Here is a 27,006-nt window from a genome sequence, read left to right on the forward strand (position 1 = left end):
ATCAAAGAATGTCAAATCGTTCCACAGTTTTCCCTTCAATGTTCATGTTATGCTTTATTCAAATTTTATAAGAAAAAAAACATATTGTTCAAAATAATTCTGTCGAGAGTAGAAAATTACACTGGTGAAATAAATTAAGAGAATTTGCATATTTTATCTAATTTCATGAAAAGAACTGAACTGAATGTAAAACCACTGCTTCTAGACAAAAATGCAAATCTTGTACATCAAATACGTAAGCGTACACGTGTGTATGGGCAGAGCCAGTAGAGAAACAGGCTTTATAAGCGCGCGTAAGTTAAGACGCATTTCGTGCGCTAGCACTCCTCTGCGAATTTCTTGGTGTTATTTTGCAACAATCGGTTAATTTCAAATTGTAACAGTAAAAATGAGTAATCACCAACGTTTAGATGATGGAATGAGGTGGCAAATTGTGGGGAGGCTAGAAGCAGGCCAATCTCAAGTCCAGATTTGTAGAGTGTTAAATTTAACGCCCAGCTTCGTGTTTAACTTATGGAAACAGTTCCAGGATACCGGGTCCATCGTGAGAAAGCCTGGGCAAGGTCGTCCAAGAGCCACGACAGCCAGAGAAAATCGCCATTTGTCGATTATAGCAAGGCGTAACAGGTGTGCTACAGCTTCTCAGCTCTCTCGTGACTTGTATGCAGCCACAGGAACCCGTGTATCAAGGGTGACTGTTTCCAAAAGACTTCATGAGAGAGGGTTGTTTGCAAGAAGACCTGCTGTTTGCGTCCCGCTCACTTCTATGGACTGGAGAATCTGTTTATCATGGTGCAGAGAGCATAGAGATTGGAGTATGGATCAATGGGCGACCGTTCTCTTCACTGATGAGTCCCGGTTCAGCCTAAGCACAGATTCTCGCCGTACGTTCATATGGAGAGAACCAGGGGCCCGCTACCTACCCTCCAATGTCTGCGAAATCGACCATTATGGCGGAGGAGGTTTAATAGTCTGGGCAGGCATCATGTTGGATGGCCGCACACCTCTCCATGTCTTTGAAAGAGGCACTGTGACTGGTGTGAGGTATAGGGATGAGGTCTTGGGGCCCTATGTTCGCCTTTTCAGGGGTGCAGTTGGCCCTGAGTTCATTTTAATGGACGATAACGCCAGGCCACATAGAGCTCTTCTGCTCGGCGATTTTCTAGAGAGTGAGGGTATTCGCTGGATGGATTGGCCAGCCAAATCTCCAGACCTTAACCCTATAGAGCCTGTCTGGGACGCTCTGGGTAGGGCAATTGCAACTTGCAACCCCCCTTCTGGGAACCATCCAAGTAATGAAAACAGCGTTGCTGAACGAGTGGGACCAATTGCCACAGGAAATGATAAACTGCCTTATTTCAAGTGAAATCACGTTGCGAGACCTGTATATCTGTAAGAGGGGACCATACCCCCTATTAACCCATCTATTAACCAATTTTTTTGTTCATTCTGCAACCGCTGTTTCATACCTTCCGACTCCAACGAGTGTTACGCACGATCATGCGTGTGTATTACAGTTATTGAATGGTTATTTGTTTTGTATTGTATCAATGTCTGTTCATGTCAAATTTCATTAAAATCGGTACAGTAGTTCTAGAGATAATCGACCAAGTCTGCAAATTCTCTTAATTTCTTACACCAGTGTATTTTAGAATCATATTAAATATTTATTCTTCGTATAACATAGTCACTTTAAACATTATATGCAATTAACGTGTGCATTTCCAATGGGAATTTTGATATCGAAAAGCAATATTTGAGGTTTTTGATGTGACAGTTTAAACCGTCAAAGACCTGCCCACCCTGTTCAAAACTAGACCAATCTGTTGGTTCTGCTGAATAAAAGTTTGAAAGTGATTTTTTTTTTTCAATAAAAACTTAAAAAATTTTAACCACTCATTCAGAAACAAATTTGTAACTACCCAGCTGATTGCATGTGACATACATAAGTGAAATGTGTACTTCAATTGTGTGTCACATACAATTAACCTACAAACCAAAACATGCTCCCACTCTGTCCCAAAGAGAGACATAAGAGGTTAACAAAGCCACGCTGGAATTTTTTTTGAGCCATATGCTTGAATAATTTTGTGAGTTTCTGCAGAACATTAAATTACACAACAATTATAGTACATAAAACAAATGGTCTATAGGACATTGGGGAAAAATATACATGAAGATACCTTTTATATATGTTGTATTTATGTATGATTTGGCAACAGCGCAGAGCGCGTCGCCGTTCGATTGCTGTGGGATTAGAGTTCTGGCAGCCATGGCAGTCGGTTGTGTTTCTCCGTAGCTATTGTACTAATGTTGGAATAAAGCTTATTTATGCTATTGCGTAATTCCAAATGCTCCTTCAGTCTCACTCTTATAAATGTCTAGTGAGAGACATTTCAGTGGCGACGAGGATGGATCTATCGTCATTCTGCAGGAGTTGAAAATCATCGTCTTGTCTGGACAGGAACAAGATATAAGCAATCTCTAGTGAGGTAGGCTTAGTTTCTTCAAGCGATTTCCTCATACGTTCCGGATGGCAGGTTTCAGTGTAATCGGCTAATTCTACCGTGCGAAAGAACTGTTTTCGGAGTATGCCGAGAGATTGTATCAGTATTTTGTTGTGAATAAAGTTACGGATGACATCTGCAGGTATGCAATATTCCTATCGCTGGTGGGTGCGCCGACGTATGGCTTGATAAGAAGTCTGGTGTCCCCAGCCTTACCCACTGATCGAATGCTAGCAGAACTGATAGACGTTCTCATGAATCATTTTGAACCGGCTCTGTCGGAGATCGTAGAGCGGTTCAAATTCTACTGTCGCTGTAGGAAGCCGGGAAAGCCAACATTTTCAGCCGAACTTTGAACTCTCGCCAGGTTTTGCAATTATGGGCATACCTTAGCGGAAATGCTACGAGATCAGCTCATGTCGTGTGATAAATGATGACGCTATTCAGAGAAGGGTGTTGGCGGAAAGAGATCTGTCTTTCGATTGGGTGTCAACGATTGCGATGTCGATGGAAGCTGCCTCGAAAAACGCCTCTAACCTGCATGGTGACAACGGGTCTCCAGCTGAAGTGCTGTTTGTAAAGCAAAGGCAAGCGAAGCAGCCACGGAAGAGTTCCAGAGGTCATCACTCGCTGCAAGCCATGGTTATGTTTTCCTGCTATGCGTGTGGTGCGAGTGGACACATGTCCTCAACTTGCAAGTTTGCCAATTTGCCAAGAGTACGTGCTATTCATGCGGGAAGATGGGACACTTAACCAGAGTATTCCGGTCAGTGAAGAACAAATGGAGTGTCAGGGTCAAAGGCCAAGGACGCTGTGTGAACAGAGTGAATCAAGTCGACCAGCTGGATGACTCGTCTCCTCTGTTTGATGTGTTGACGTTGAACTCGATGTCTGATACCCCACCACCTTATACTGTGCAAGTAGTGATTCAAGGTCTACCTATGGTAATGCAGGTGGACATGGGAGCACCTTTTTTGGTGATGCCTTGTTCGATGTTCAAGAAGCACCAGTGTAGATTTCCACCGTTGAAAGACACTCGTATCAAGCTCAGGTCCTTTACAAGGCATAGTCTGAAGATAGTGGGCATGATGGATGTTTCTGTAAAGTACGAATCCAAATGTGAAATGCTTCCGATCCTTGTGGTGGATCAGTGTTCCGTCATCTTGATGGATCGAAACTGGATCCGCAACTGATGGGTGTTGTGCACTATTGATCCGGCTGGCTCTACAAACATGATCCAGGTTGACGTGAAATCTTTGTCACAGGACTTGCTGGCCATCTCGGATAAACATCAAGAACTGTTCTCAGGGGGCCTAGGGAAGTTGAAAAACGTGAAGGTTCATCTGAAAAGAAAAGAATGTGCTACACCGAAATTCTTTAAAGCTTGCCCTGTGCCTTATGCTTATAAGAAGAAATAAATCGACTTTTGGATTTAGGTGTCTTGGAAAAAGTGTCATCATCGGAATGGGCGACACCTGTAGTACCAGTCCTGAAGGCAAGTGGTAGGATTCGCCTGTGTGGTGGCTTCAAGCTCGCCGCCAATGTTTCTACAGATCTCGAGAGGTATCCGTTACCTTAGGTCGAGGACTTGTTCGCTCGTCTTTCGGGGAGTGACTTTTTCAAAGATTGACTTATCGGATGCATCCTGTCAATTGGAACTGGATGAAGCTTCCAGGGACTTACTAGTAATTAACACTCAGAGGTTTGTTCAGATACATGAGACTACTGTTTGGGGTAGAGTCAGCTCCATCAATTTTTCAGAGAGAGATGGACAAGCTCTTGCAAGGGCATGAAAATGCATTGTGCTACCTCAACAATTTGCTGATAACAGGCAGCTCTGTTTCGGATCATTTAAGGAGTTTGAGTGTTGTGTACTTTGCAGGAAGCTGGTATCAAGTTCCATCCCTCGAAGGGCTTTTCATACAGACGTCAGTAGAATATCTGGGGCATAGAATCGATTCAAAAGGACCGCATCCAGTGCAAACGAAATTGGAAGCCATTGAGAAGGCTTTTGAGCCAAAAAATGTGGTTGAACTGAGATCTTTCATAGGTTTGCTGACGTATTATGCAAAATTTCTTCCAAATATGTCCTCTATGCTGACACCACTGTATAAGTTGTTGAATAAGAACTCATGTTGGAAATTGACTGAGCAAGAGAGGAAGTCCTTCCAGGAAGCAAAGAAAAGATTGTATACGTCTTCTTTATTGGTCCACTTTGATGAAAGTAAGGAAGTGCATCTCAAATGTGACGCTAGTCCATATGGCGTAAGAGCTGTGTTGTCCCATCCCTCAGCTGTGGGCGATCATCCTATTGCTTTTGCATCTAGATCCCTGACAAAAGCAGAAAGGAACTACAGCCAGATCGAAAGAGAAGCCTTGTCGTTGGTCTTCTGGGTTACACGGTATCGGAAATATCTGCTTAGGAGAACATTCACTTTAGTGACCAATCATCAGCCCCTAGTAAGCATGTTTTCTGAGACTAAACCAGTGGCTCCAATGGCTGCTTCTCGCATTCAGCGATGGGCACTTGTACTATCAGGGTACTCATAAAACATTGTGTATCGGAAACTCACTCTAATGCTGGTGCTTTCATTAGGCTACCTGCGCAGACAACTGTGGCTGATTCTCCAACGCCTGCTGATGTAGTATTATTGCTGGAATCTATGGATGATGACGCGGTGACATTTCCAGAAGGCGTTAGATGCTGATCCTGTTTTGTTGAAAGTAAAGAGATACATAGCACAAGGCTGGCCCAGGTGTGTAATGGCTGAAATTCGTCCTTTCTGGCTGTGCCGAACTGACTTGTTGGTGGAAAATTATATTATTATTAGGTATTATTCTACGTTTGAATAGAATATATGTGCCACCAAAGTACAGGAAGTATGTGCTGTCAGAGCTTCATGGGGGGCCACCAAGGCATGGGTGCTCTCAAAGCCTTGGCTAGACAGTCTCTTGACTGTCATCGATTGTCAAGTCAAAGCTTCCGTTGCTCCATCAAACTTGGCACTATGGCCTTCCACAACAGAGCCTTGGGGCAGAATTCGTATTGACCATGCAGGCCCGTTTGATAACCACATCATTTTGTTAGTAGAGGATGCTGCCACTAAGTGGTTGGAAGCTATTTCTGTGACCTCGACATCGTCATCTGCTATGGTCACTGCATTACAATCCCTGTTTGCGAGATTCGGACTGCCCAGGGCAATCGTCAGTGATAACGCAACATCGTTCACTAGTCAGGAGTTCTTGGATTTCCTTCGTAGGAACGCGATCATCCATGTCCGAGCTGCGCCATATCACCCGCAGTCAATTGATTGGCTGAAAGAGTGGTGCGTTCTATGAAGGATGCGTTGAGGAAAATTAAGGGCGGCTCTTTTCCAGGAAAGGCTTAATAGATTTCTGTTTCACTATCGAAGGACACCAGCCTCCTCAACTGGTCAAGCTACTGGTACGGCGTTGTTCAACAGAGTCATGAGAAGCGGGTTGGACCTGTTGAAACTGGGTCAACATCTGGCGACGGATCCCAATCTCAAGTTTGCATCTAAGGATAAGGTATGGTGCAGGAACTACGCAAGTGTCTCAATGTGGATTCCATGAACGGTCTCCGCTTCAAGGGGTAGGGTCATGTCAGAAGTGAGTACTCCTTCAGGTCACATGGTTCGGCATCGGGACCAATTGCGTCAACGGCTTTCGGTGTCACCTTCATGATCAGCTGGTTCTGAGGTATCCCAGCAGCCCAATAAATCTGAGGGGCCCGATCGGACAGAAGATACCGAGTTCATCAGAAATGAACCGATGAAGGCAAGTTATCCCCAAGCTGTTGATTCATCACCACCTCAACTGAGGCGATCACAACATTGCAGGCGACCACCTGAAAGACTAGGTGTGTCAGGGACGCCGGAACATATCTGCTCGTGGTGCTAAAGCAATTCCAATCATTTGAATGTTATTCATTCAAACCAATCATTCATTCATACCAATCACCATTTGAACATAGCTCAAATATTGCACTGAAAGCGCTTTTTTGCAACTCCTTACTTTCCATGTAAGGAGTTGCATTGCTGTAGCTCTTTTTGTTTGCAAGTCATTTCAGGTCCAAGGGACTTTCCCATACACCCCATATGTCCATTAAGCATGAGAATAAAATGAGCATCAAAATCTTAATACTACAACGGTAGTCACAGCAACAGACTTGAGACAGTATATTTTATCGCTGATTTTAGACGGATCTCAACCCTTTGAGTGGCATTAAAAAGATATCTCGTCTCCTTATTTTAACATTGGCAGGCCCAAATAATTTGTAAAGTTAATCCCTCTTTCAGTGGAACACTTTTCCCTATACCAGTAGTTCACAAACTTTTGTCAACCATTGCTCCCTTGCAGGGTTTAAGCTAGATAAAAAATTCCTTTCGCAAACAAGCGAAAATGGGGAGAAAAGCTTTAGCAAAATGCTACAATGCTAATGTAATGATTTGATGGTTGGATGTCTATTCGTTCTGTACCTCCTGTACTCATTTTTGCAAAAGTGGCTACCACTTCTTTCTCATTCTAAGATTTTCTTTTGCATTTTGCGAAAAATGCTACTGTAGCTTAAACCCTGCGCCCTTGCCTAATTCATGATTCGTCAGCGGCTCTTCAGGATAGATTAATATATATTTCCCCGTGTAAAAAGAACTTCAAAGCATAAATAGGTGCACAAATCTATATCTCAAGCTCGCCACGCATAGGCGGATATGGACTTGGAAGTCTGGGGGGGGGGGCACGATGATGATGATGTCAATTCATATATACATTAGATCAGTCGACTCCACCCTTGATGCTAGGGGAGCAATGCCCCCACGCCCCTCTGTATTTCCACCCATGTCACCATGACACCCTACATACATAAATGCTCGCGATGCCCCTAGAAACAGCGACACATACTTTGAAAAAACTGCTCTATACCCATTACTTTTTCATTACTTTATATACTGATTTACTGCTGAAAATCATAAGGAAGCTTATTGCTATTCTGCATTGTAAAGGGTTAAAAGGCATCAATCAATAGTCTCATCGATGTAGTGAAAAAGTACAAAAAAAGTCGCTGAGAAAATAAAACAAAAAAAATAATAAATGCAATAATGGCATAGCTTTGTTATCTGAAGTTTATACCGCAAAAAAAATCAGACTACAGAATTGTTTACTCCAGTGCTATTATCAAAATTAAAATTCAAAGCTCAACATAAGTTTAAATAAACAAATACAGACATAGAAACATGTATCTGAAAAAAACATCTTAGTGAAATAAGATGCTGTATATTGAGATTCAAAGAGGAAGGAGAAATGGTTCGCCGTTTCTTTTTCCATTTTTCACTTTTGGCAGTGAGGGAGAATTTGTGGATAAAAAGTACATAAATGACTTCAAAAATAAAAAAAAGAAAATATACACAACGTTTAATTATCGCCATGAAGGTATCGTCTAAAACAGTGTTTCTCAACCGCCGGGCCGTGGCCCGGTACCGCGCTGTGACATCAATCATACCAGTCCAGGAGAATATATTCATTACCCTTTCATTTTTCAAGCATTTCCACGAATAACTAATTGGTTTATTGCACTATTATGGTACATATTATTTTAATTTTTCAGCCTAAAAATCATACAAATGGAAAGGTGAAAAACACTCCTAGAGTTCCAGAAGAAAGGCTTCCAGTCGCAGTTGTAAATTATAAGAATTTAGAGCAGTGGTTCTCAACCTTTTTTGTCCCATCGCCCCCTTCTTCAGAAATTTTTTTCTCTCGTTGCTCCCCAATGCAGTCTAACCCATTGGATCCTATGTTATACCTGTAGCTTATACCCCCCCCCCCTCCTGGAACTTTCCATCGCTCCCAATGGGGCCTTAATGCCCATGTTGGGAATCACTGATTTAGAGGATCCCTCTTCCCCTGAAAATCCTTATCGCACTGAAAATCCTTTGTTTTGTTGCAAGGACCAAAGGAAGGGGAACATGTCTCAGGTCCTCACCTCGAAACTAGTATTTTTAATTGTTTTTTTTTCTTTTCATATTTTTGAGTAGCCATCTTCATGAGACCCAAACAATACAGGAGGGGTGGGAAATGTTTTTCCGTACCCTTTCCCCAAAAATATCCTACTGCTTCAGGGCTCTCTGTTGACAACCAGGTGACCCTCTTGTTTGCGTGTTCGCGGTTTGCCATTGTCCGCACCACAGAAAATGACCTGAAGGCAATAACACCATGAGAAAACTCTGTATCCCACGTTCCTTGGAGACTGGAAAAGCATCTGTGCTACTTGCCAAGCTGTTTAACTTCAAAGGGGAGAATAAAATTCTTATTTCCTCTGAACCAAATATTTTATAGGGAGAAGAAAAAATCATTTTGCAGACCCAAAATTCAACACATGCGTTCAATTAATAATATTGAAGCTCTCTGTCTTTTTTTACTCGGCGAAAAGAGATCTGCTGATAGCATAGAAATAGTGTGCGGCTAAAGTTCCCTGGCTGTTTTCTTGAATAGATATACAGTATACCTACCACATGAGGGGGAAAAAATCGTTTCTGCTGTACAGCAATACAAATTCCTATGCTGGACTCCAGGTCGCAACTAGATGCTTGGTCACCCGGGGCAAGCGCGCATTTTGACGCCTCCTTGTAATGTTGAAGGCGAGGTTTCAGAATTAAATTTGTGCTCCCTCTGGTCTAGCGCCTAGGGCATGAACCCGCCTCCTCCCCCATAGTTGCGGTCCTGGCTGGACTTCCTATGGTGTGTAATTTTTTTTTCCCCGCTCAAAATGTCTGTCGGATGACCAGCTGCATGTAGAGAATCGAATCATTCCTTGCCGTTCATGTAAGATTGAACTATTTATGTCAGGTAGTAGTGATCACAAATTTGCTCTATTGGAATAATGAAATGCTCCTATGTGAGCAAAAAAAAAACTCAAGATTTGTTTTTTGCAGAGTTCAAAGGATTTCAGAGTGACATATTGGTGAACTACACTCATGTCCATAAATTAAGGATAATGCCAGCTCCGGCAAATAAAGGTTCAGAAACAAAACAAATGTTACTCATTCATAAAGCCCATTTATTAAACAAAAGATAAAGAACAAAAACGATGGTGTATGTATGATACCATTCATAAAAACTACGATTTTTGCTCCTTGGAGCAATTGTAAAAAATATCTCCTTTACAAAAACTTACTATTACATGGTTGGTATGATGGTTAATGCATTGTATGTCTCCCATGCGATGAAATACAGTTCGTACAACGCCTAGACATGCTGGTTATCAAATTATCGATCTGATCTTGGGGAAGATCACTCCACTCAGCAAGCAATGCTCTCCGAAGTTCCAGTACACATGTATTAGGTGGTTGACGGGCTGCAACTCGTCGGCCAAGCATGTCCCACACATGTTCTATCGGATTCAAGTCAGGTGGGAGTGCTGGCCTTTCCAATCCTAATCGCTGCCAACAATGAGTTGCCGTGAGCGGAACACATCTGATAGGCCTGCGAGCATATAGACCAATATCTCCCAAACGTCTGTACACAGTTTGCTTTGAAACTGGTACCAGTGGCTGCAGATAGCTTTTGAGACAGGTCGGATGCTGTGCTCCGTCTGCTTCTTTTGGCAGTTACTGCCAAATACCGGTCTTCATTCGGCGTTGTAACTAGGAGGCGACCTGTACTGTAACGTCTACTGACATTTCCGTTATCTTGGAATCATTGCCAAAGCCTAGAGATGACACTTTGGGCAATTCCAAGTTCCTCGGATACTTCCTTCTGAGTACGCCCACATTCCAGGCGGCCGATAATTCTACCTCGTAAAAAATCATCCACATGCGTCCTCTGTGTCATAACTATTCGCTTATGCCACTGAGTGCCATACAGCACTCTTGTGAACAATTTTACTTGTTTGCCACCATTCCTTATATATCCCCTCTTACACTCTCGTCATTGTGACGTACTATCGGCATCATCTGGTGGCTTCCTGAAATTTGCATATCATTCTTGCAGATGCGTGTGATAATTCTACAGGTGGAATTTTTACTTTCGATTTCCGTGTGATTCTGAATTATCCTTAATTTATGGACATGAGTGTACTTTGGGCAACACAATCATTTCTGACTTCCGGCGTCCCTGGGGTGTGTAGTGGGTTGCCTAACTGAACTCGTGTATTTTAGTGCAGAATTTCTTTTAGAAGGGAAGGTGTTATATATATGTTATGTTTATCTATGATTTGGCAACAGCGCAGATAGTAAGCTTCAATACACACGTGCGTTCGATTGTGGAATTCGAGTTCTGGTGGCCATTGCTATCGGTTGTGTTTTTCTGTTGTCATTGTACTAATGTTGGAATAAAGCTTATTAATGTTATTGTGTAATTCCAAATGCTCCTTCAGTCTGACTCTTATGTCTAGTGAGAGATGTTTCAATACCCTTACATAACGGTTCTCAACTTTTTTTTTGACTCGCAGAGTCCCGTAGGCCTCTTATTTTAATTGATTTATCACATGTTGTTATTTATTTCATTTTTTTTGGCCAGCTGCAGAGCTCCTGGAAAATGCACACGGAGCACTGATTGAGAACCTCTGCCCTAACCTAATGACAAAATTAGCTGGAATATAATTATTAATAGCTGAGTGAAGTACTAATAATTAGTGTGTGGATGATGAATGAATTAATGGATTATCAATAAACCTCAGAACAGTGATTAAATGTCATAGGTTTGAATACATATTCACAGATAGGAATAATAAATATTTTTGCCAAACAAATTAGCAGTCTCTTATTTACTGCTAAACTTTTCTTTCTATTTTTTAACTACCACGTGGGTATTTGTGCACTTTTCAAACCAAATAATCTTTCTTCTCTCAATAAGCTATTCTTCTTTTCAAGCATTGATAAGTTTGGGGAGGATAGGACTGCATTGTTGCAGGAAGGGGTGGTTTGACAACACTGTGTGCCTGTCACTAACCATACAATGTTAAGGGGGAAGGAACTGGTTCCTCTGGCGAACTCATTTATGAGTTGGGCAGAAATGAAGGTAGTTGTCTCGGACTCATATATGAGTCTTCGCCATTTTGAAAGTAGTTGTCATCAAACTGATATGAGCCCCCCCCCCCCCCCCGGGCCATTACATTGCCCACCAGGGGGGGGCGCGATATTGCTCACTTTGGGAAACACTGGTCTAGCAAATAAAAGCTTTACAAGTAAAGCATGTTGAGGTAAAGAAGTAGAGCGCATATTAAGCAGTCAATCAAAACGACTGAACATTTGCTTTTTAATTTTTAAAAGGAGCGAGTGGCACTGCTGTCACGTATGCACTAGACACATTTCTGAACTGTATGAAGTTCCTTCATCAGTAGCCAGAAAAAATTTAAAGAAAAGGCAAATACTAGCCGCAGTTACTCGCTGTTCAAGACAGCAAGACAGAGTCAGAATGAAATGACCGGCAACATGAAGAAAAGAGAAGAAAAATAGTGGAGCCAATCACAGACGAGAACGTGACAGTGATGCAGATAGAGAAAAAATTATTGCAGAAACTATTGTGCCAGATTTTTGAGAAGGTTTGGTGTGCTAGTTAGGTTGTTGACCAGTTGGTTCAAGTTTTTGTAGATGTGGAATGATTCATAGATGTCCAAGTTAAATGGTGAGAGGCATTTTTGTATAATTTTGGGTGATGAAAAGTCAAATTCATGGTCAAAGAACCAACAAGGTTGGGCTGTGCATGAGCAGTTAGTCTTGGTTAGTTACATATCTTCTATGCTCATTCAAACAGTATTTAAGTGCACATTTAGTTTGAACTATATAAAGATAATCTGCATTGGCATGAAATGCTGTAGATGCTTCAATTGTTGAGTCGTTCGATGGGATCTTTTAGTTTAGAGAAGCTGATTTTATTGATCGGGTTGAAGATCACAGAAAAATTATATTTTCAAAGAATTTTTGCAATGCTTTGGCTGGTTTTAAGGAAGAAAGGCAAAATTATGAAGTTTTTGTGTGTGTATTCGGGTTTAAGATTTGGTTGTGGAATTATGTCTGATTAATTTTCTGTGTAGATGCGAATAGTAGATTCGTTAGGGAGCTGTGGTAGCTGCGATTGACTGGTGAACGACCTAACTAGCACACCATCCTTCTCAAAAATCTGGCAACAGTTTCTACAATAATTTTTTTCTCCATCAGCATCACTGTCATATTCTCGTCTCTTATTGGCTCCACCATTTTTCTTTCCCCCTTTTCTCAGTCATTTCATTTGAACTCTTTATCTTGAACAGCGAATAACTTCTGCTATATGAAGTATTTGCCTTTTCTTTTCATTCTTGGCTACTGAAGAAGGAACTTCATACAGTTTCAAAATGCATCTAGCAGTCGTTCTCTTCTTATTTTGGGCTCACTGTAAAAATAATTAATTTCTACAATTTATCTAGATATGTAAATTTATTAGTGCATACTTGGCAGCAGCACCAAAATCGCCACTTTTGGTACTAATTTTTTTCACTGTATTCATCTCCCCCCTTCATGCCTTCCACAGTTTGTACATGAGAAATTTGGGTTCATTTCATTCATTAGTTTTAGCTGCAGCTGCGTTGAAACCGGGAAAGTTATTTTATGGCCACCCTGTACATTGTACGTGCAAACATACTGTATTATGGCCAAAACCTACATTTATTTTTTACCACATGCTGCTAAATAAGCTCACTTGTCTGTATATTCTCCCATTGTGCAATGGAATTTAGAATAAGGTAAAACGACAAATATGTGTGAAGTGGTTGTGAGCCGCCATATGAGATAATAAAACAGGATGGTTGGCAAAAGTGGAGGGAAGAAACACCATTATCCAGTTGACTCGGGCAAGTGTAGTGCCTCTTGCTGTAGTTCATCCCTTTTTCAGTGATGGTGCTTGTTCTGTTCGCGACTGCAAAACAAAGAAGAATTCTAGGTATAAATGAAACAAGAAAACTTCATTGAACTCCAAATTGATCAGATAAAAATTAAGCTGCCATACTTGCAGAACGGCCGTAACAACACCACCACTTGGACACAATGTGAGCACTGAGGACCAAACAACCACACAAGAAAATTAAAAGAAAAAAATATTAAACAACACTCCATTTGGTGGTGTGTTACCGAACTATAAACATACTCGTGCCTTAATTACTGTTGATTATTATACATTAGAGTCACAAGAGACCAAGTCACCACTTGTAGAGACCCTTTGAAATCTTCATCATGACTATATGAACGAGTCCATCAGTTACACGATGCGTTTCCACAATTTTAGCAATCAGCTGGGTTGATGGTGGAAGGTTGCTCTCCTTACGTACCACAACATCATCTACGGACAGGTTGGGGCAGGCATTTTTCCATTTATGCCTTTGTGGCAGAGAATGGAAGAATTCAGTGTGCCATTGTTTCCAGAAACTATTCTTCAGATTCTGGACAAGTTTCCATGCCGTTGGCAGATGTTTGACTTCGTCAACTTCTAGAACTGAACACAGAACATCGCAGTCAAAAAATGACAGGGTGTCAATGCTTACACACCAATGTTTTCGTTGCTGTGAGCCATCAATGGTCTAGAATTGAGTATCCCTTCGATTTAACAAACTAGAGTAGATAGCTCTTCAAATGCCATGCGCGAGTCTCCAATGACTCTTTTTAAATGAAACTAGACAGATTTAATTCCAGCTTCCCAAAGCCCCCCAAAATGAGGAGAGGAAGGGGGTATCATGTGCCACTGAATGGAACATTGGTTCAGGAAATGTGAGGTCTCTTGATTCTTGTCTATATTCATTCATCGAGCTTACGGCGTGCAATAATGTTCATACAATTGAATAATCGACGTTTGCGTGTACCTAAAATTCCAAAACAAACAAGGTTTTTTTTGTGTGTGTGTGCTTGTCGTTCACCTGAATTCTCGTCGTTCAGTCTACCATTTTTTGTTTGCACCGCCTTTTGTTTGCTTGTTGCTAGCACGTGTTGCGCACAAATATTTGTCTCCTCGTTTGCATTTTTCAACTGAATTATGTCCCTAATTAACAGATTTTGCAATCTCCGTCTTAAAAAGCACAGATTTCTTGAACACCTTCATTTTCTGCTTGACTAAACGTAAGAAGTTGGTTCCAAGTTTTATTGCCTTACAATGTAATTTAACAGACTCACCAAGGATCGTTAAATCATTACGTAACTCCAAACTCACTATTTTAAGAGCTCTCGTGCAAGACTGTCACACTAAAATCTCTGACATTGAACAGGAACTTTTTGATCTCCATCTAACTCTCTCCAACACAGTTGATGACTGGAATACTATCGACAATAGTTCCTGGACAAGAACTATGGAATCTGTAGCTAACCATAGAAAGTCTCACCAACAAAAATTTTTCCAAACTCGTACATAAGCATGCCACTCGGAAACATTTCCCCCTCCCCAAGGTTAACAACAATGCTGTAATTAATTTATCGATGGTTGAAATCAATGACCAGGAGCTCTGCACCTTAAAATTTAATAGCAATTTCTCTGTCCCACGTAGACCTTTGGCTACGAAATTAGTTGCCCCCATCGAAAGAGCTTTCAAGTTCAGTTCTCTGGCACCTACACAAAAAGAGGTTTTGCGACAACTGATCGTTGACACTGTGGATTTCAACGCCAAGCGTTTTTTTCTTACCCGTGTTTGTTTTGGAATTTTGGGTACACGCAAACGTCGATTATTCAATCGTATTATCAAACCCAAAGGGTAATGCAACGAACTTCATTATTGGAAATGAATTATCACAGTATATATTCAATAGCGCTTCACGTCAAGCATTTAATCTCTTTAATATTGCAATGCATGAATCCAATGAGAAATCACTCACAATTTCGAGGTGTACAGCCTTAGTTGCCAAGCATATACCGTAAAAAGAGCAATGTATCCCTTCGTAAATTTGGATCCATGACCGTTATGAAGCTTCATCTTGAATAGGGCCCTGCAAAATCTAACACCACAGTTCGTGAATGGTCTGCTCAAGGTTACTTGAGGACCTGGTAAATCAGCCATTAGCTGAAAAGTTAATTTGCAACGAAACTGGAAACACACAATGGACTTGTGAATAATGCTATGAATTAAGCCCAATAATCCAGTACGATTGCTTCACGATGTTGATAAAAGCATCTGACCAGCATGTGTGGTGTAGCAGTAGTAGGTAGGGGCTCGGGGATCCATGATGTTCTTAAGGCAGCCACCTCGTTGGGCAATTTGCCTGTTGTGGCGTTGCATTTGTATTTATTTGTATATAATTTGATGATCTTATGGCAGAATGATTGGGTGTTAAGCTTCGTATGTCAATTTTGATCATTGAATCCTGCTTTTTGCCCGTAAAACACCATATTTATAAAGATGTACACTTTTTTTGTACCTCTTTATAAAGATGTTTGTTAAAGAATTTGTACATCTTTATAAAGATGGTGTATATGATCAATATATTGATAAATGAATTCATTGATCCAATAATACTTTTACAGTTCAGTGATCTCCTGTTACAAATGAAATTTATCTTGTCATTGAAGTAAGTCTTGAACCCACCAAATTATCACTTTCTGTACACGCTCTACCTCAGACAGGTGCAGTGGATTTCAAGGTGCGGCTGCCAGTAGGTTTTGTCCCAAAACGTTTTGACAAAAATCTAAAACACTCTGCAACGATACTAATGATTTTGGACAGAGATGAACATTTTTCAAATAAATCGCTCAGGGTGTCATTGATGTTACGTACGAGTATATTGTATCCTGTGTTTCTTCAGATACCAGGGGTTAATTACAGTAAGTCATCATTTGGCTTAAGAGTTCATGGATGAATCACAGAGAAATGGTGGTCCATGCCACCAGAGTTCACATTCTTGTAGCAGCTCATGACTAATTCCTCGAGACATAAGATCAGCTGGGTTGTTCTTTGATGTGACACGATTCCACATTCTTACTGGTACCATATCAAGAATTTCAGAAGTCCGGTTGGCGACAAAGGTTTTTTCATTTTCATGGGTTAAAATGAAAAAACCAGGACAAAACCTCTCTGGAATCACTCCATGCAAAAACTTGAATGTCTGGTGCTGAAATTTATCAAGTTACCAATCTAAATAGCTGAGCTAACAAGAATGCACCATAAAGTTCAAGTTTTGGGATCGACAGTTGTCACAGGTGCTACCTTAGTCTTCGATGCAAACAAAGTGACATTAGTATGCTCAGAATTTCCTTGACAATAACAAATCACAGCAGCATAAGCTCGAGCTAAATCCATATGATGATACCAGACCCTCTGATGCTGATGCATAATGAGGTACCTGTAGCACATTTTGATCCATATTATACATGAGAAAATTAATCCCATTAGATCGAATATCAGCAGATCGCGAGAGAAATTTGTGTTTCGTCAAGGGAACATTGATGTTCAAAAATGGTGTGAAGAAAAATGCATCATCCACAGAGTTCCAGTTCAATCCCAAGACCTTGGACTGTTCATTGCTGTCATCTGCAATATTGTGGAGGTCAAAATCTGCATCTAGTTTTCTTAACAGTGACTGCAAATTCAATCTCTACTTACGAAGCTCAAAACCTCTGATTCAAAGTAACAGAGAGAGACATTTGTGAGCACAACTGCTTGGCATCATCTGTAGTATCTGCACCAGATAGCAAATCATCTATGCAGAAGTCACTCGAAATAGTTCTTGCTGCATCCGAATAATCGCCTTGATTGTCGGGCACTGTAGCCCAGGTCGATAAGATACTCTCCGGAAGTACCAAAGGATGTTTAGAGGTGTCACAAGTTCAATACCCGGTTCATCCTTGTCAGAAAAATTTCCTGACACAGGGGTACAACAAAAACGGTGACAAGACCGCAGGACAAAATTGCTACGCAAGGAGTTCCCCTAGGAGAGAGAGACAGAGAGAGGAGTATAAAAAACAAGCCTGCCATTCGTAATCGGCAATAAATTGTAGGTCCCGGTCTAATTAGCCCTCGTGTGCGGAAAATGGCCATGGTGCGACGAAAATTATCAATGGGCCTTGACTGTCTATGCTTATTTGCTTCAAGCATCTGGTAGCCAGCAACGAAGAGCAAGACAAACTGTAGGTGACAGTTTTTAATTTTTGTACAGCGACGGGATCAGATGAATTGTCATGTCATAAAATAAGTTGATATGATTGATCAGAAGGAAATGCAAGTATTTGTCTGTGCATTGTGTAGCAATGTCTGTCGAAAATGCAATTTTATCAACTTGAAAAGTCAGCAATATTTCAAGTATATCACGTTGTAATTTGGGACCAACACCAAGAATGGAATTAAAAGACTGTATTCCTACTAGCACACGAGCTATCGAAAACGACTCAATTTTGTGGTTGAACTAGAATGCTTATGCAATAATCAAGAAGTCATCATCAGCCAAGTGCATGCGACCCAAATCTGCGTATTTTTGCATAAACAATCTGCATTCCATTGAAAATTCTGGATCATGTTTGAATTTCCATTGCATCGACTGCAGACGCAGGAATGCAGAGTCGTGCAAATTTCCAAATCGAGACATTTTCCTTGAAATTTCCTACACAGAATTCCCCCTCAGGAGTTAGTTCAGGAACTTTTTGCACAAGGAATTGATTCGACATCCCAAAACCGTTTCAGTTAGTCATTCATGCTGAGATTTGTACTTGTCCGAGCGACCAGGTTCTGGACTTGAGATGCGTAGTTGGAGTCCAATGTCTACACCGTCTTCTTGGAATTGATAAATCAGTTCATCTTTGATTTGACATCTAAATACTGCTTCAACTTCTCCCATAACTCGCCTGAAAGTGCTTGGTCATACTCCATGAACCTTTTGAAAGCATCTTCATTCCTTTCTAGTCTTGCCAAGAGTGCTTCTGTTGATGTAGGGTCCTCCAGCGACTCTGCAAAACTGGCAATGCGAGTCAGAACAGCCTTTTCTCATCCACATAGCTTGACGATTTCTGTCTGAGTCGCCATTTTAAGGCAAAATAATCTGATTTGGATGAGCCCCAAAAAAATTTTCTTTTCGTGACTGCAAAACAAAGAAGAATTCCAGGTATAAACGAAATAAAAAATGTTTATTGAACTCCGAATTGATCAGATAAATATTACACTTCCATGCCTCTGGAACGGTGATAACAATGAGCGCCGAAGACCAAACATCTGCACAAGAAAATTAGTACAAAAATATAAAAAAGAACACAGTTCCATATGTTGGTGCATTACAGAACTATAAACAGCGCTAGTAATAACCAACAATTTATTTTTAAATCGTTTGTCTCGCAACCTTTTTCCAAGTGCATGAAAGGTCAAAGTCACCCACATTGTTTGCCATTTCTTTGGGGGGGGGGGGGAACGTCAGAGGGCTAGCTGAATTCAGTTGTTGTAATGGATTGAATGATTTTCACTGTTCATTCACGTATTCGATAAAAATAACATGGTAGAAATAGGAAAATATTTGGGGCCTGTGTCATACCGGTCATTATAATAGACTTTTTAACAAGCATCAAGTGTATATTTAAATTTTACTCTTTCTTACTTTAAATCTATTTGACAGCACACAGTTCTAAAGAAATTCTACGACTTTATCGTCCATGAAAATCCAGAGCAAGAAATTTCAAATGTGCTAAGCAAAGTTGGATGCTTGTATGGTCTGTGGTGCTTGCAAAAATACTTCTCTATTTTGCATGAAGGTATGAAACATGTTCTGTGAAATTAATATATATATATTTTTGATAGTCTTACTTTTCCCACATAGATGTGACACTGTATGTGCATAGATGACGCGCTTAGCGCGTCAAATACCCGGAATTTCGGAAAAGGATACAAAAATTTGGTTCACGCGGGTGAACCAAATTGATACACACATGGGGTGTTTAAGCTATTTAGTTGCTTCCCTTAATGAGGGGCCGTGTACAGAATTTTCAAATTTTGCAGTTTCTATTTCCGTGTGGAGTTTCACCCCTCCCGTTACATACTGGAAATTATGGTATTTTCGTGGCTATCTGCCGGCATCCAAAGACAGCATTTATACAGTGGCAATTCACCTTGTTCCTACAAGATTGCGAATGCGCATTTTTTGAAAAATCGTAAATCTAAGATCGTTCTGCAACGTATGTCTTTATCTGCCAATGAACAAAACAGTTTCGAACAACTATTTCTATTATTACAAATTAAAACATTAGTTAAGACATCAATTCAAGGGCAAACCCTTCACTAGTAGGAAAATCGCAAAGTATACTTATGGTGAAGCAACTAGGACGGAAATGACACTCAGCTATGGTCTTCAAGAAACGATGCTCGACCACGGATGCCGGTAGAGTCACACATAGAACTCGGCGACGAACCCAAGGCGTCGACGAGGCGGCGGAATCGGATCACGGACGTCGACAGAGCCACACTTGGTCTTCACCGATCAAGCAGTAGAAGTCAGATGACGGATATCGTGACGAACCCAGGGCGTTGATGAGGCGATACTAGATCACGAACACCGGTAGAACCACACAAGGTATTCAGCGATCAAGTGGTGGAGTCCAGTTAACGGATACCTCTACGAGCCCAGGGCGTTGACGAAGAAGCGTCATTAGATCGCGGACATCGCGTGCTACACGTGGATTTCGGCGTTCAAGCGGTGGAGTCAGATGGCGGACGTCGTGATGAAGAGGTAGATCAGATTGCAGCGTCATACGAGGAAACTATCAGATCACTGCTATTGACCATGCGAGCCAACGCCAGATCGCAGTCGGCAAGATCTACGAAGATATTAAGATCGAGAACGGACACCACACATCCCTGAACGGTATTCTTGGAGAGCAGCTGACGGGAACTTGCGTGACGGGAACATCGGACCAGCCGAGTTGTTCGGATGATTTGAAGATTTTAGCGCTACATGAAACTGAAGAGCGATTTGAAGTACGGACGTGATTATATACAGCTCTCAAATCACTAAACATGCAAATGAGGAGTAACGCACATGCGCCCCCATCGACATCGGCGTTCCAAGCAGCAAGTTCGGAAACTAGTTTCTTTTCTTCCTAAAACTGTTTGTGGCACGGCACAGAAATCGTCAGTAAGTAACAAAGTTTGTTTAGTCGACAGAAAATAATTATAAACAGAGTATATGAAAAAAAAATTTGTGAAAACTCTACCTTGAATATCCAGTTTTGTCATCTAGCTGCTATGTGGTAGTCACCGTTTCGCATCGCGAAAATCACTGTTGTGTACGCAGAATCGAGTTTTGGAGGGGCACAAGGATTTCTTCCAAAATTGTGGGTCACTAATGCTCAAAAAGAATTTTAGATTAACATTGGAGAAAATACTGTCTTTTATACTGTGTTTTAATTTTCTTAGGGGCTTCCATACTTCCCCCCCTTCTCCCCCAATTTTGTCTTTGGTTAAAATCCGGGTTTGGAACTCGTGATTGCACAATGGTAATCGGCTAAAAATGTGATTTTCTAAGGTTCTCAAATTTTGAGTTGGCTATTCCTTTGAAAAATGTTCTGGTCGCCGCGAAAATCACACAGACTTACAACACAAATATGTATACATTAAATTTAAAATCCAGGCTTTACCAAAGCAAGAGAATAGATGCAGGGTCGCAACTGGGTGTGGGTCTAGTGCCCTGGGCTCTGGACTAGAGGAGGGTGGTGAATTCACCCTTTATAATTGCTTCTTCTATATTACACGTGGTGACATAATGCTTGTCCCATTTGAAAAAATATCTAGTTGCAGCCCTAGATAGATGGCACCACCAACTGGACACAAAACACGCTGAATGCTGTGCACACACTCACAAACACACTTGAGTTTCACCAACATAAATCTGACATAGCTCCTATATTCAGGTGTAAAATATGTGCCAGTTAAATAGCGACAGATCAGGGGGGGGGGGCCATCAGGAGGGAAAATAGAATCATTCTACGAAGAAATCGCTTCTCAAGGATTTATATGAATAGGGAATCGGAAGATAAATGTCTGAGAGAGGGAATCTCATTTGCTTTAAATTTAAATCAAAATATATTATTGAAAGAGTTTCACCAACATAAATCTGACATAGCTCCTATATTCAGGTGTAAAATATGTGCCAGTTAAATAGCGACAGATCAGGGGGGGGGGCCCATCAGGAGGGAAAATAGAATCATTCTACGAAGAAATCGCTTCTCAAGGATTTATATGAATAGGGAATCGGAAGATAAATGTCTGAGAGAGGGAATCTCATTTGCTTTAAATTTAAATCAAAATATATTATTGAAAGAGCTGAGATTTTTTGAAAGAAATGGAAAATTGATCAGAAGGGGGGGGGGGAATATATATATACTAGCTATAATACCCGGCGCTGCCCGGGTTTTCTTCAATGAGGCTTTTTTGGATCACGTGATATCTCCCTCTCTTTTTCTTGAGGGACATACAAACTGTGTCCAAGTTAACCAATATGGCGACCTGTGCGATTCATGAAATAAACAAATCTAGATTTACACAGAAACGTAGAAATGAATATATATTTTTCTTTTTTTAAGGGGCGCTAGGTATTTCGATCCCCCCCCCCCTGAACTTCAAGTTATCCATCTGTCTGTTCCAGCTTCCAAAAATCCTTAGTTAAAGCTGTGGAATTTTTTCGATGCACTTTTCACGGGCTCATAACTAATTTTAAAATATCCTAACCCACATGAATTTATGCAAATAAATATCAAAAGAGACAATATGGAGACATTAATTTTCATACTTGAGAAGATATAAATGAAATCAATGATATTGCTCGAATATCCAACTCAAAAGTATAGGTTTGGCATATTTACTTCATATTTAATCTCCTGGGCTTCGTATATCTCTAAGCGAACTGAATATTTCAAAAATCGAGAATTCAATACAATTTTTAAAATTATTGATGGGGCGGAAAATCCCACTAATTTCCGCATTTCTACAGTAAAATCGACAATTTTAGTACTGATTTCTATGAGGATCACCCTTTTCCTGACTCTCAAAGCGATGCTGATGATGATTATGACGTCTATTCAAAAAGCCTCATTACTGAGAGTATATTGAAAATGTGGCAAACCATTATAAAGGCATAAACTATTATACATATACTAACAGGATTAAAGAAGTGACAAACCGTTGTAAAGGCATATACACGTCTGAAACGCATTGCTAGGGAACCACGGTAACCAAAGTAAACATTCGGAAAGTGATTGTTGAGGCCCAAAAACCATTGTTGCCGGACAGTTTTTTGCCCATTTGGGGCATTTGCCCTGGGCTGACGAAATTTTAAAGTAGCCTATCGTTCAAATTGGGTCCCATTTGGTATATATGCAAAATTTGGCGACGATTGATCTAAAATTGTAGATTTGTATAGAGAACATACACACACACAGACACACAGAAAATCAATTTTATATATATAGATACTGGGTGATTATAAAAAAACTATCCCGACATATGGGCCCCTGACTATCATACCATTCACAGAAACAATGAAATTTTGGCATAAGGTATTTTGAGGTATGCGCTCAAGAATGATATGGAAAACAACAGTGTCACTCTAACAGTTACGGTTACAGTGAGAAAATTTCGAAAATATCAAATGGCAACACCAAGTTTTTTGTATTGGAATGCGATCTCCATACTGAAAAACATTAAATAGTATTGGAAGGGCACCTGTAGCACGAAAATCCCCGGAGCTAGGCAAGGAAAAAGTAAAAAGGACTTTGCCGTGCACCAGAGCATTAATGTTCGTTTCATTTGTCCCACCGTTTCTTCAGCTGAGATCCCAGCCTGATTAGTCCTCCGCAAGGTCATGTGGAAAATTTGTGAAACACAATAAAATTCTTTATGTTATGCTGCTTCTCTGTCCTTATTGGTTGTCCTCACTTTTAGCCTATCTACTGCTGGTGATTTTCATGCTACAGTTGCCGTTCGAACGCTATTTAGGGTTTTTCACAATGGAGATCACATTCCAATACAAAAAACTTGGTGTTGCCATTTGATATTTTCGAAATTTTCTCACTGTAACCGTAACTGTTGGAGTGACACTGTTGTTTTCCATATCATTCTTGAGCGCATACATCAAAATACCTTATGCCAAAATTTCATTCAGTTTCTGTGAATGGTATGATAGTTAGGGGCCCATATGTCGGGATAGTTTTTTTATAATCATCCTGTATATATATACATATATATTAATAAATTCTTTTAGTAAATATATAAATGTGTGCCTCTCTAACTTTTAATTACAGTGGATCCTGCTTATAATGTTTTTCAAAAAGCTGTCATGAAAACGTTGTAAGCAGAAAAACAATAAACAGGGAATGAGAATTATTATGAGTTGGGACGACGAAAATAAGTCATACTAAGTGGAAAAATTCTCTAAATGGGAACGTTATAAGCAGGATCGACTGTATATTTGTTTTAAATTTATTACATGAGCTAAATTTCACATGTTCAATTATCAGAGGCTTTTGCTACTAGTAAACAATGAAAGTAAATGAACCTTTGGATTGAACATGTTTTTTGAAATTAATTATTTATTTGATTCACAGATACCTCCTTCTCCTACCCAGAACAGATTTTTTTATTGCAATTATTACCTAGTATGGTATACGGAAAACACTGAATGTTAAATTAATGAATAATAAAATTATAAAAAGAGGTAATTTAACAATTATTAAAAAAAGAGGTAATTTAACAATTATTAAAAAAAGAGGTTTCTTAAATTCTCTGCCAACACGTATTTCTAGGTGTTTTTTTTTTTTGCTCCGAAGCAAATATTTTTGAAAAATCAGGCAATATATATATTTGACTTTTCATTTTTTTATTTATATGACATTCGAATTTGTATTTAAAATAAAAGGATACACAGGCAATGTACAAAAATAAAAACAACAATGTCATTAAAATATTTTTTTTTCACTGAAAGCTACATTCATATTATCAATTCTAATTCAAAGGGAAATTAGTTGCTGCTCTAAACATAAAATTTTTGTAATTGTTCAAATTTATTAATCTATGAGGGGAACTTGGAAAACACATTATATAATTCTGATAGGATTTCACATTATGAAAAGTCTTACTCTCTTGTTGCACTCACTTATATAATTTCAGTAAAATAAATTTTAATTTCTAATTTTAAATGGTGAATTGTGAGCACTTAGAAATAAATATTCAACTAAAATTCTGAAAATAAAATGTTAATATTTAAAAAAAACATTGATTCCCATGTTAAGTTTCAAAATTAAAAAGACATATCTCCTGAAAAATGTGCAAAACATTTTTTCATATGTCTACTCAAAATGCACACAGACACTTTTTTTTTTAAATACTTCAAATTTAAAAAATAAAATATTCAATGCAATTAAAATTGTTTTATAGAAGCAAGTTTCTTTTAATCGAAGAGTTCTTTTATGAGGTGTCATACCTTTTAGCATGGCAAAAACTATACTCTAGTAGAAATATTAAAAATACTATTCAACCCATTGATTTATTCTAAATTTTTGACACATGTTCTTGATTATATGTGCTATCCTATGCTGGTATAAAGTTTTACGTATCTTAGATACTTAATTTTTTGTAAATTTTCAAAAAAAGAAAAAAACATTAAAAACAGCTTGCGTGCATGATAAAATGCATCAATGTAGGTAATTGAATAAAAATTGATTTAAAAAAATAATAAAGGAAATTCATGAAATGAAGCAAAAGACTCAATCTTATTTAAAATCAAATTTTAAAGCTTAAATTTCAAATTCCAAAAATTTTTATAGTTAAAATTTAATTTTAAAGAAGATTGAGTCAATGAAATCTCAAAATTTTGCTTTATTTCATGAATTGAACAGTTTCCTTTATTTTTAATCAATTGCATTGATGTCATGGTATTTTATCATGCATGCAAGCTGTTTTAATGATTTTTTTTGAAAATTCACAAAAAATTAAGTATCTAAGATATGTAAAATTTTATACCAGCATAGGATAGCACGTACAATCAAAAACATGTGTAAAAAATTTGGAATAAATCGATGGTTAAATAGTATTTTTAATGATATTTCTATTAGAGCATAGTTTTCCACAATGTTACGAGACCCCTTAATTGAAGATTTGGTGTTAAAGTTATCATTTTTAGTTTTTATGTAATTATTCAGGAATACTTTAGATATTATTTTGATACAATCATGAGACTCTTACCTTGAATATTTTACCTTTGAATATTATACTGATGTCAAACTTTTAATTGAAGCTTTCTTATAAAATGTTCCAAGCTTAAAATAATTACACAAATTTTGGCCATTATCAAACCAACTAACTTTTCAATTTCAAGAAGTTCACAACTTCAGCACTTTTTGTGTTTAGAGGTTTCACGTTTGAATTCTGTACCATACGCTAGGACACCTACTTTTTGTAGCAATACTTGAAGTAATATGCATGAGGTAGTATCAGTTTATTTGAATTCCTCCCAAAGCGATATGAAGCTGGATTGGTGAAATAAAATATTGATGTCCATAATATCATTTCTGAGTAATAGCGGGCAGCTTTCATAAAACTCAGTTCCAACTATTCAGGCAGAAAGGATAAATTCACTAATTTTACCATGAAGTACGCTGAGTTTTTTCCTAGGAACCACTCATAAGAAGACTCGGCTACAAGATGATTATTGAGCGAAACAGTGACACTCTTTGAATTGCTTTTCATTGATTTCATCATTTTTCCTTTGGTGACTTTCTTTTAATTGGTAACTTTGTCGTTCCTTTCTCAGTAAGATGAAGATTCCATTCGGTCTTTCGCTTCCCCTTGCAGTTTGACCTACCGCTGCAAACACAGCAGCATAGAGACACCTACAAGAAAATGTAAAATGTTATAGGTGTAGTATTTATAATATTCAGCATATAGGCAACAAAATTATTGAATTATAAAGTATTCTGAATAGTGCAAGAATGCTTATACAGGGAATTGACTTGCATTTAAATTTAATGGTTTAAAATGCAAGTTGAATTTGCAAACTATATTATTTATTTAAAAAGTAGCCTATTTCATTAAATTTCACGTCACTCAGCACATTAATATTTGTATTTTTAATTAATTATAGACCTGAGAAATGGGATTTACTCAATATTAAAAAAAAAATGTTTATATATTAGATCTGAAAAATGTGCTCCCATGATTAAACAAGTAGATAAAAACTGCTCTCAATGCAGGAGGAAATAAAATTTCGACACGAAACAGCAGCGAACATATCTACTTTCAAATTAATTATGCAAAATAAAGTCAGAAAAAATAAATATTTCAGATGTATTGACTGAATTGTGTACAAATAGCTACATAGAAGAGTTGATCCACTTTGCCCAAGAATATTTAGAAGACACCAACGAATAAGGCAAATACACAAAAAATAATAAAAGTCCTAATGCATTTCAACACCAATGGGTGCCGTCTTCAGTGGAAAAATTTAACCACTAGTTTCACTGACCGAGTTTCCCATTTGGGTTGAATACCAAATCTTCACGCTCGGTTGCTCAG

General features: G+C 39.1%; 1 protein-coding gene across 5 annotated transcripts in view; it reads left to right on the plus strand.

Moving 5' to 3' along the window:
- LOC149076666 (peroxisomal acyl-coenzyme A oxidase 3-like) overlaps positions 1–27,006 on the plus strand; it is a 390,438-nt gene that overhangs the window by 303,031 nt on the left and 60,401 nt on the right. For 3 of the 5 annotated variants that reach the window (XM_089244296.1, XM_089244297.1, XM_089244298.1), the window contains one exon: positions 19,064–19,199. The exons of the other annotated variants lie outside the window; for them this stretch is intronic. In XM_089244296.1, coding sequence (XP_089100422.1) covers positions 19,064–19,199 — 136 coding nt within the window. The remainder of the gene's footprint in view (positions 1–19,063; positions 19,200–27,006) is intronic. 5 annotated transcript variants of the gene reach the window in all.

Source organism: Pholcus phalangioides, unplaced genomic scaffold, assembly GCF_987345545.1.
Source record: "Pholcus phalangioides strain wild (caught in Gottingen) unplaced genomic scaffold, Ppha-v1.0 ptg000015l_1, whole genome shotgun sequence".
Taxonomy (NCBI): Eukaryota; Metazoa; Arthropoda; class Arachnida; order Araneae; family Pholcidae; genus Pholcus; species Pholcus phalangioides.